Source organism: Colossoma macropomum, unplaced genomic scaffold, assembly GCF_904425465.1.
Source record: "Colossoma macropomum unplaced genomic scaffold, Colossoma_macropomum, whole genome shotgun sequence".
Lineage (NCBI taxonomy): Eukaryota > Metazoa > Chordata > Actinopteri > Characiformes > Serrasalmidae > Colossoma > Colossoma macropomum.
The window spans coordinates 22364472-22376345 of NW_023494807.1; the positions used below are offsets into that span (position 1 = coordinate 22364472).

General features: G+C 41.0%; 1 protein-coding gene across 1 annotated transcript; it reads left to right on the forward strand.

Annotated features, from left to right (window-relative positions):
- The first annotated feature begins 1133 nt into the window (after positions 1 to 1133).
- On the forward strand, positions 1134 to 10307 carry ftr87 (finTRIM family, member 87). The gene is made up of 6 exons (XM_036556895.1): positions 1134 to 1721; positions 3736 to 3822; positions 5397 to 5630; positions 5945 to 6104; positions 7930 to 7992; positions 9757 to 10307. The coding sequence occupies exons 1-6, from the start codon at positions 1134 to 1136 to the stop codon at positions 10305 to 10307; spliced, it is 1683 nt and encodes a 560-aa protein (XP_036412788.1).
- The last annotated feature ends 1567 nt before the right edge of the window (positions 10308 to 11874 follow it).

The window sequence follows — 11874 nt, forward strand, 5'->3', positions numbered from 1 at the left end:
TCCTATCTATAGTTTTATATGAGGATCGACCTATAAATAATAAGCACACTTTCATTTATTCTGGGTAATAAACTCAAGTGAGAGCCTAGTAGCTAGCTAGCAGTCCTTGCCGTCCCCCAAGCTGTGCCAAATCTCAATCAGTCCGGAGTGCGGAGCTAATATTAAGCTAGAAAAACATTTGCTTCCCCACAGATTTTTGAATATTTAATTATTAAATGTTATTGATATTTGTCACAGCTCTGGTGCTGAATAAACATAAAATCTCAGTTTTTTTATGATGTTGTTCTAGTTATGACCGAGGTACGCATTACATTAATACTAGTTTGGTCGTATCTATTATATCGATCGGCAGCTAGGCTAGCAGTCTGGATTGGTTGACACCAGAGAGATTCCCAACGGTCATATGTTATATTTGTATAATACATGCTAGACGTTGTAGTGAAAAACATGAGGGCATGAAAACAATAAACCGGTGTGTTCTGTTAGACTGGTGACTTAGAGGAATACAATGCTATACTAAGATATTCAACTGTAGTTTTGGACCAGAGTGCCCTTTTTAATATTTTATGGGGTTTTTTTTATGTTAAAAAGTTTTTAATACGCACCTCGTCTTTACAAAAATGGTTCTTTTATATAACTCTAACTTGGTTACTAACTAATCTACTAACATGGTTCCTTTGTGGTATCACTTCCTTAATGGCACCCTAGTTTTTAAGTATGTAGGTTATGTAAGTGCTGGGAGCTGTAAACTTTAAAAGGGACTTTTAAAAGGTTCCTCACAGTTCTCAGTTACAAAAATGGGTCCTTTATGGACCATCGACTGGTAACATAAATACTCTCAGAGCCTGCATTTGATAATCACTTCCTTCATATCTTCCTGTTGCTTCCATGCAAAGCAGATCCATCCACCTGCTGCATTTCCACGCCTGTGGCAGTAGCACGTCCTTCCACTGTCCTGATCTTGCCTGTGATTGGCTGCTGTGGGCTATTTTGAGCACAACCTGGATCACCTTTCGCCTGTACAGCGGTTTCCCACGCCCAGTGTGTACATAAACCCTATTGTCTCCCTCCCTCTGCCTTTTTCACCCTTATCTCCCTCGCCCTCGCCACACGCCAAAGTACGCTTGTTGAAAATGGCAGCCGCCGCTACCATCTCAGTGGACGAGGACCAGTTCAGCTGTCCTGTGTGTCTGGAAATTCTGAGGGATCCGGTGACCATTCCCTGTGGCCACAGCTATTGTATGGACTGCATTAAAGGCTACTGGAGGAAAACAGAGCACAAGGCAGGCTACAGCTGCCCTCAGTGCAGAAGAGGCTTTAACCCAAGGCCTGTTCTGGCCAGAAACACCATGCTGGCTGATCTGGTGGACAAATTGAGAGAGGCTGGGGTCCAGGAGGCCCCTCACGGGCCGGCTAAAGCAGCAGAAGTGGACTGTGACGTGTGTTCTGGGAGAAAACGGAGAGCTGTGAAGTCTTGCATTAAGTGCTTGGCTTCCTACTGCGAGGTTCATCTCAAACAGCACAACGAGCGTGACCGCTCCAAAACCCACAGACTGACGGAGGCCACGAGACACCTTCAGAAAAGAGTGTGCTCTCAGCACAGCAGGCTGTTTGAGCTCTACTGCCGCACAGACCAGCAGTTTATTTGCTGCCTTTGTACCACAGATGGACACAATGGACATCACACAGTAGCAGCCTTGGAGGAGAGGACTGAAAAGCAGGTGACAGTTCATTTCACTTCAACTCTTTTTATGTAACACTTTTACAGCAGTCTCAAAGCAGCTGTCCAGAAATGTAGGTCCAGACCTCTAAAGACAACAATTTTATTCTCAAAATAATTGCCAGTCATATAGTCATGTAGGTACTTGATTAAAGGGTTTAAAGTGATGCAATCAAACCTCAAACTATTTTGTAATTTTTATGGATATCAGTATGTCATACAGTGTCAGAAACCACATAAGCATATCTATTTAATATTACCTGATGTTGTTTGAGGCAAGTATGTGATGTTTTAGTCATGAAGTTTGCCCAGTGCTAACACTAATTGCTGGGGTATAAGCTTCTATTACTTGTTGGCTGCATTAGCATTAGGAGGAAATACTGAGGGGACCCAGTCTTCCTGTAGGCCGCACCAGATCAGCAGACAGTGTGATATGTATTGATACATAACTCGAGTAAAAGAAAATGAATTGAAAATAGCTTTCGGATATGATGTGTGGAAGCCCATTCGCTCTGTTAGAGGAGAGAAAAATCATGTCTATGTATTTTTCCACCTCTGTTTCTGGCAAAAGTTGGTCAAAATTTTGATTTAGTATCTTAAAATTATGACATATTATGATATAATGACCTCAAAATATTGACTTTCTTGAAATTTAATGTCATTTTTCCAACAGATTTTGAGATACTAAGCCAACATTTTGGGAAAACAACTCAATATTTTAAGATACTAAGTCATTAAGAAAATAAGTCATTATTTCAATATAGTAAGTCATTATTACGGATACTATATAACCATTTCAAGAAAATAAGTTGTTCTGAAAGTTATTAATCTGAGGTAATACGTCAACATTTTGACATACTGCTACCAGAAACTCAAAAATAGATTATTTTTCTTTCTCCTCTACATGGTTTCTGTAATGAGTTCATTTGTCAGATTTGAAGGCAGTTTTCCGGATTTAAAGATTAAATTTAATCCCGGTATTGTAAAGTGAACCTTCAACATGTGTTTGCTTCCTGCTTTACTATAGTCAGGGAAGATGGCCAACAAATAGCCAGCACTTACGGTTGCTATAAAGCCTGGAATGACGCAGCAGATTTGTGTATGTTGAACGCCTGAATGAAGAGTAAACAGAGTGGACTAAGGGAGGAGATTAAAGGCACCAGGCTGAATAGCAATTTGGTTCTGACAGCAGCAGGCAAATAAATGAGAATATCCTATATTATAACTTCAACAGCAGCTGCCTGTGAAAAAACTGATTCCAAATGGTCATCAGCTGAATAACATGAATGAAATTCATTTCATTTGTCATGTTCTATATGACCTGGGTGCTCTGCACCATTATGGCTAACTGCACAAATCCTGTTTCATGATACAAAAACAGTGACAAACACCAGAAGTCCAAGGTGTACAAGCCTCCAGACAAATGACAGTGTTGTCTTAAGAAATGTCACCAGCTCGAAAACAAAAATTGGGGTCACAGAGTCAAAAGCTCTGGGGCAGCAGAGCTGTGGTTTGCAAAATGCACATATTCCACATACAGAATTTATCAAAGTAGCTGCCAAAGAGTCATATAGCTGACATTTGATTAAAGCCATAGCACATTTTGCCTTTACCCTTCAGTCAAGACTGGAAGTGCCTGAAGTTCACTTCTTTAGTCTTACACTGAAGCTGCAAGGCTAATGTAGTTAACAAGTAATAAGAGCCTGTATGTGACCAATTAGGGCTGCCCAAACTCCATGCATGAAACACTTTTTTGCCACTTTAATAGGGACTAATTAATTCAGATTAATGAGAAATTAACAATACTAATTCATTAACAATTATGATTGTGGTGTGCATGCATTTTTTCAGGAAAACTCAATTTTTTTACAGGTCAGGTATTAAAGCTGTTTTAGAATGTCTTAAAATCAGAACTTGTTTGTCAAGCGCTGTTGACAATCTCTGTCTGCAAAGCTGCCCGCAAGGGTAGTGTTGTGGCAACGTAACCTGCGCTGTTCATGTTACTCCCAAAACAGAGGCAGTTAGAAGAGGCCTTCAGAAGATCAAAACAGAGGAGCAAAGAGAAAGAAAAGGAGCTTAAAAGTATTATGAAATACCTCAAGGTAAGTACTTCTCTAATGGTGGCCAGCAGCTGTCGTTCTGCAGGTGTGGCCATTCTGTTGGCAGAATGGAAATTGGATATTTATAATTAATATAATCAAGTACATTTTCCCCGTAACTCTGTTATCAGGTTAACTAGAACACTGTAGGCTCTATGTGGGTGAAATGTAGTGACTCTGTGTTGAGCTGCTAGTGAGCAATGAGAGGTGAAAGGGGAGGGGTGAGATCTCCCTACTGTGAAAACTATTCATACCTCTCCACAAAGAAGGCCATGCCAAGACAACACAGGCAGCACAACGGCAGTTTGGTTTATATAAAAAATAGTTGAGATCAAAATATATTCTATTAAATGATTTTGAAGAATGCACAGAACATAGGAAATGCATAGAGCTCCAAAAAGGTGGACATAGCATTTTATGTCTACTGTGAAAAGGGTTTAACAAAAACACTCTATGAAAGTATATTGTTGCTATGCAGCAGGATATTCCTGAAATCAGTGTTTCTCGGGTTTGTTTGACTATTAACTTACGGAAAACATATGAAAAGCTGATTTTTTGCTTGTTGTGCTTTGTAAACATTGTTAAAGTTTTAAAATCACCAGTCCGTATATGATCACTGATGATCCAGTCTGTGTATGGAAACTATGGTTGTGATGTTAGAAAACTGATGTGAGAAAACTGACTAGTGCTGTGAAACTTAATGCTTTAATAATATGTTAATTTATTAACACCACTAACTTTTCTAGCACTATTAACACATTTTTCTAGTTTGACCTTTAAAACCATCCATAGTGCTGTTCTTGGTATAACTTCATTACTGTAGCACTCTTGTTCAAATAAAGCTTTAAAAGGCAGCTTCCATTTATTTATTCTAATATATTCAACAATCAACTGTAACTGTACATTAAAATGTGAAGAAGTGCGTTCTTTGTATAGGATGTTTTAACTTAAACAAAAAGAAAATTTGACCAAACTTACTCTTAGGGGTATAATACGACAAATGCAATTAATTACAATTAACTACGTAAAACAAAAAGATTAAGCCTTAAAATTTACATATCACTGTATATTCAACCTGCAGTAGGTTGCAGTCCTGTTTTTGATATAACGGGGGAAATAGGAAGAGGCCGCTCCTCATAAACTGGCCCTGGCCCCTTTCACTATATAGGGCACTGTTTTGGGGTTCTGCCATTTTGTAGTAGTGCTACTAGGGAACCAGCCTTGTGACCGGAAGGTCGCTGGTTTGATTCCCTGAGCCGACAATACGTGACTGAAGTGCCCTTGAGCAAGGCACCTAACCGTCAACTGCTCCCCGGGCGCTGTGGATAGGGCTGCCCACCGCTCCGGGCAAGTGTGCTCACTGCCCCCTAGTGTGTGCATTCATTAGTGTGTATGTGGTGTTTCACTGCACAGATGGGTGAAATTTTCCCGTTGTGGGACTAATAAGGGTCACTTAATCTTAATTGTTGTATATCGTGGGCCAGATTATCGAATGTAGGGTACAGTGATTAGGGTACCATTTTGGACATGGTATGTGTCTTAATAACTTGTCCCTCATCCTGCCTGTCTCCGATTAGCGTTCCGCGCAGGCAGTGGAAGACGACAGTGAGAGGATCTGCACCAAACTGATCCGCTCCATCGAGAGGAGGCACTGCGAAGTGAAGGAGCTGGTCAGAGCTGAGGAGAGGGCAGCGCTGGCCCAGGCAGAGGGACTGCTGGAGGGCCTGGAGCTGCAGATAGAAGATCACAGGAGGAGGGAGAACGAACTGGAGCAGCTCTCACACACTGAGGATCATATCCATTTCCTACAGGTAACGGCACTGGGGTTACTTCAAAGGTTCCGAGTTCACAGCTCGACTGGGCTAGTTAGTTCCACATGCTGGAGGCCATGTCATAGCAGATGAAAACATATCCGGATATTGAAAGGACAAAGGGCAGGGGCGACAGACCTGCAACTGAGGAGGAAAAAAATAGTCTTGTATTAATTTGATTTTGCGATTCAAAGCTGCAGACATGAGGTCATTTTTGTCTGCGGAAGACCTTCTCAGCCACGGCTGAAGGCCATGCTTGCTGGTGTCTCGCCTGAATTTAACTGTCTCAACAACTGTCTCCTTTTCACCTGTAGAAATGCAAGGCGCTCTGCGCTCCTGCTGAACTCGAGGAGTTGCCTTGTGTTGATGTCCATCCATACTTCTCCTTGATGATCCTGAGAAGAGCCCTCACCGAGTTGAGAGAGCGAGTGAATGACGTGTGCGACAGGGAGCTGTCCAGGATCTCTGATTTGAGTGAGTTTAGCAATTCTGATGTGAAAACTGTGAAATATGAATCCATATTTTATTTTGGGGGTATTTCTCAAAGCAGGATTTCTCGGGGTTCTTATAGCAATGCCATGGAAGAACCTCTTCTAAATTCCTAAAGAGCCTTTCAATTAATTCATCTTAAAAAATCTTTGTTGTAAACAAGATGCACAAGTGTGACTAACCTTGTTTACAAGTTAAAAGACCTTCAATATAAGGTGCTATACCAATTAAATGCACTATGCATCAAGTCAAGAGTCATTTAGAAACCTTTACTGTAAGGGACATCTGTTGTAAACACGATTACTCGCCTCCTACAGCAGAGCCCAGTGGTCTCTAGAGTGAAATTTTCAGGTTTAAAAATTAGAAAAACCCCCTTCTGATGATGTATCTTGAAGGTGGGGTTGATATTTGGGGGAGGCTTTTTTTTGGTAGGAAGGCAGAAAACCAATGTAACTGCTAGGAAGCAAAGTATCTTATTGCAACACTGTAACTGTAACTTCAAATCATCGTTACACCCGGATTGCAATAGATTACATCTATGACAGAAATGACCCGTCAGAAGAGGAGAAGCTAAAAGCTAGAACAGCAAGCTAAATGCCAACGTTAGCAAGGTAACTGGCTATCTAAATACCTTACCTCAATCTGGCTTCTTTTTCTGCCTGAAAGGATAAAGAAATATGTCTCTGGCATCCATTTTGCGCTGAATAAAGATAGAATCATTGTTTTGTTCAACACCTGATATTTACACTAATGCTCACTATTAGCCTATAGATCATTGGCTAGGCTAGCAGTCTGGATTGGTTGACACCACAGGGATTACCTGTGGTTGTATGACATGCACTATATGGACAAAAGTATTGGGACACCTACAAATTATACCCAAAGGAGCTTTCATGACATCTCATTCTAAATAGGCAATAACATGGAGTTGGTCCCCCTTCGCAGCTATAACAGCTATAACAGAGAGTGTCTATGGGAATTTTTGCCCATTCATCCAGAAGAGCATTTGTGAGGTCAGACACTGATGTTGGACAAGAGGGCCTGGCTCGCAATCTCCGTTCTAGTTCATCCCAAAGGTATTCGATGGGGTTGAGGTCAGGGCTCTGTGAGGGCCAGTCAAGTTCTTCCACACCAAACTCCCCCAGCCATGCCTTTATGGACCTTGCTTTGTGCACTGGGGCTCAGTCATGCTGGAACAGAAAAGGGTCTTCCCCAAACTGTTGTCCAATATGTCTTATTATGCTGAAGCATTAAGATTTCCCTTCATTGGAACTAAGGGTCCTAGGCCAGCCCCTGAAAAACCCCATAACATCATCCCTCCTCCACCAAACTTTATACGTTACGCAGGTGCAGTTCTCCTGGCATTAGCCAAACTCAGACTCGTCCATCCGGCTGCCAGATAGAAAAGCATGATTCATCACTCGATAGAATACATTTCCACTGCTCCAGTGTCTATTGGCAGCATACTTTACACCACTTTTATTTTGACTTGTATTTGTATAATGCATGCTGGGTATTGTAGTAGAAAACGTGAATCGTGAATTCTGTCGAAAAACGAGGTTGTGGGATTTAATGCTGTGCAACAGAATATTACATAGCATGACAAAGAAAGTATTAAACTAATGTGGCTAGATAACCTAAATCCACTTAACTGAGAAATCCTGCTTCATAAAATACCCCCTGTTCTATTGTTATGAAACTGTCCCATTTAAGATCACGTCATCCACCTTCATCAGAAAACCCTTTTTGCACGAGTGGTTTATACTGTACATATTGTTGATCTTGTCCTTTGCTGCTTGTGTGCTTACAGTTAAAGATGAGCAGAGCGAGTCAGATGAGACTCCCCCGGGTGTTCCTGTACATACTGAAATAGGTACTGCGCGCCACACATGCCTTCTGGCAACTCGCCCATGAAATTTGATCCAGGCTATCTTTATGTAAGAGAGCGAGAACGACTAATATGAGCTAATTACTCTCTTGAATGGTTTTCAGTGTCTCCTGCAAAAAGCGCAGATCAACCACAGAGCGAGCCAAAGACGAGGGCAGACTTTCTGCAGTGTAAGCATTTTCTCAGATCACAGCTCTTCAAATGCATGATTACTGAAAGCTACATTTGAGGTAACATGGTGCTCTTAGGCAAGTAGGAGCTTCAGTGTCCTGTTCACACTTAATAAATTGTGACCTCCACAGCCTTAGCTCACGACTTCTGTTTCAGGGCTGTTTCTGAACGTAAACATAAACAACATCCCACCCACCCCAGTCATATTATATTGCATGAAAGAAGAAAAAGGAAAGAAGTTTAACAAATGCTAAGGTAAAAATAACAAAACAGTAATTGAGCCCCACCAGCAAAAAAACATATATGTTATATGTTTATAAGTCCAACCATTTTTGTATTATTAGTTATTTTGTTTTCTATTTTTTCTATTATTTTACATTAAAAGACAAACTATGCTTTATTTACATTTTAGGGACCCCTTTATTTTAAATACATAACATCAAACAATGCCACACCATGCTTGAATGATTTTTACAAAAATTGTCACATATACTGTTTTTGTTGCAGGGACTCAATTAAAGCTACACTATGTAAGTTGGAGGTTTAGAGACCTCTCTGGTGGAAATGTGTAATTGCATGCATTGTGTGAAAAAAGTGGATGAATCTGCAAGCGTATTGAAAGAGTATTCAAATGTGGATGTAAAGGCATTGAGTGTCCTCATATGGTATTTTTTGGTAACATCATGATCGACAAACAAATATAACAATAATATATAACATATAACAAATACAAACTTAGAGGGCCCCACGTATCTTGGGGACCCTGATCCGCTGCATATACCACTTATAGCAAGAAACAGCCCTGACTTGAGTCACAATACCTCTCTGTACACCAATCACAATGGTTCTGTGAAAAATGTCATTTACACAATTTTTCATTTACCCCTAGATGTTGTCCATCAATCAAGACGTTTGTTGTCCAAACACTCTGCAGTTTAGCGCTGAAGCTATGAGGCCAACATTGAAAAACAGTAGAAGACAGTAGTCATCCAAATCATTTCCATTAATACATCCCAAACACTTCTCTCAACCCACTTAAACCATATCCAGCTCTTCTTTAAGGTCGCACGACTAGTCAGTGTGGTTTAGGACACAGTGTGACTTACTGTGAACTACAAAAATGACAAAACATGACTATATAGCCGAACGCTGGGGGCAGCAACTTTAGACATGCGCTAAATTCTGACTCACTTTCACTTGCATCACCCAGGGGAGTCAGAATTTGGCACGTTTTTGTCTAAAGAGGCGGCCTGCTGCACTCAGCTACTCGGTGGAGGTGTGTTCATTTTGAACGTTATACTGTGCACAACCTTAATGAAAACCTTGATGCAGTTTGAGCAGAATGAGTGAAGTTTTGGGGATGTATTTACGAAAAGATTTGGGTGACTGTTGACTTCTAGTGTTTGTTAGTGATGGATAGTTCCAGCGCTAAAATTAAAGAAGCAGAATTTGAAGACCAAACATGTCTTGGCTGGTCATCATCTGGGGTAACTGGAAAATAATGTGAATCACATTTTTCACCAAACCATTCCTTTAATTCTTTAATAGCGCTACTGGGTTTCTTTCCTCAATCCACAGACTGCTGTGAGGTGACACTGGACCAGAACACTGCTAACTCCTACCTCTGCCTGTCTGAGGGGAACCGAAAGGTCAGCACAGGTTACGAGTCCCAGCACTACCCAGATCACCCGGACAGGTTCGGCAGCTGGGCTCAGGTGCTGGGCAAAGAGGGCCTTTCCGGACGCTGCTACTGGGAAGTAGAATGGGCTGGCAAAGGCGGAATCGCTGTTGGAGTTTCTTACAAAGGAATTATCAGGCTTGGTGGAGGCCCGGATGGTAAACTGGGCTGCAATTCCAAGTCCTGGATTTTGGACCTCTCTGACGGCCTTTGCACATTTCAGCACAATAAAAACAAGCTAGAGATACCCACTCCCATTTCACCTAAGATAGGAGTCTATCTGGACCACAAGGCAGGGACTTTGGCATTTTACTGTGTCTCTCCGAGAGGGGATACTATGACCCTGCTCCACAGGGTACAAACCACGTTCTCTCAGCCACTCTACCCTGGATTTTGGGTAGGGCTGGGCTCCACACTGAAACTGTGCCCCATTTATAACTTCTCAGCTTAGAGAGGGGATACGCATACGCACTGTAGCTATAATTGTCAGAAAATGTTTCTAAACTCTTTGGAATGACCTGGACTTCTGCAGGAGCCACGCGTTACATTTTACAGTGTCATCTATGAACAAATCATAACTGCTGGAACAAAACCTTGAGTCTTTATAACGGTAATCGTACAGGGAAAAGAAAATGTATCTTTTAAAGGAAATCATGTATAAAATAAGTAATTCTTGAGCATTTCTATTGGTCCATTCATCATGATATTTCCACACAATGGAAGAGACATCTGGTGCTCTCAGATTATTAAAAATTAAAAAAAAAAAAAAGTTGTCATAACATCAACAGAATGGTGTAAACAATCAATATCAACACTTAAATTCAGCCAGCAGAGGAAAGTTTCTTATTGGCAGAAACTTCAACCAAACCCAGGGCTGTTTCTTGCTATAAGCAGAATAAGCAGCCATGAAGCCATGAAGGGTTTCTATATAGCGATTGTCAGTCATGGTGTCAGAAAAATCTCTCAGGAAGACTTGATTGATGCCTTTACTACCAAAAGAATCGAGAAAGCAGAAGTTATGCACATGCCACTTAAAAGTATTTATTGATTTATTTATTTTTTATTACATATTTATTTAATTTAGAAAGACATCTTGGCAAAGATTCTATTACTCCTCTGCACACAGCAAATTGTTGTTTTATTGCATATTGTGTTAACATTTATTCAACTTTTCATAAATAAAATTAATTCAATTCTTTTTCGTTCTGGCGTACAAAATACAATTGAGTAGGAGACGGTTGGGGGAGCTCCCCCAAGTGAGAATTTGTTGGAGACCCCAGATGTTCAGAAACAGCCCTGACCAAATTTTTATTATAGCTGCTGATCAGTCCACCACAGCAGCTGGAAAGTATTTTGGCCAATTCTTCTATACAGTTCAGTTCAGTTCATGTCTGTTTTGAGGTTGTCTGGCTTAAATAGCCTGCTTTGAATCACAGCATTTCAGTTCACAGCATCGAGGCTGAGGTTAGTTTGACCCCTTATTGAATTAGTTGCCTGTTTTGGATCATCATCATATCGTGACAATTTCAGATCACAACCACCCTGACACTGTACTGTTTCCTGATAGAACCTGGAATCGTCCCATAATGACTGCAAGCTGCCCAGGGCCTCAGGCAGCAAAGCAGTCCACGTCATTATACCTCCACCATGCTCCACACTTGGGACATAGTTTCAGTGTTGATATGCAGAGGTTTGTTTTCTCCAAACCTAATGCTGCATTCATTTTTATAAAGTTCAACTTGCCTGTGCAGAGAATATCACTGCAGTTCAGTGTTTTTAATATGGTAGGTGTCTTCGTATGCTGATTATCATCCATCTGAGAATTTGCCCAACTGTGGACTGATGGAACTGATCCTTGAGCTGCGTCCTCTGAAATCAGACCGCATTTCCTTTTAACTGCTTGAATTCTGCTCTGATTAACAAAAACTGTTCAAATTACAAAGGTTACACCTGAACTGATTGGAACACCTGGCCCCAGTTAACCTCTTTTCATGATCCTGGAGGTTCACAGACTTTTT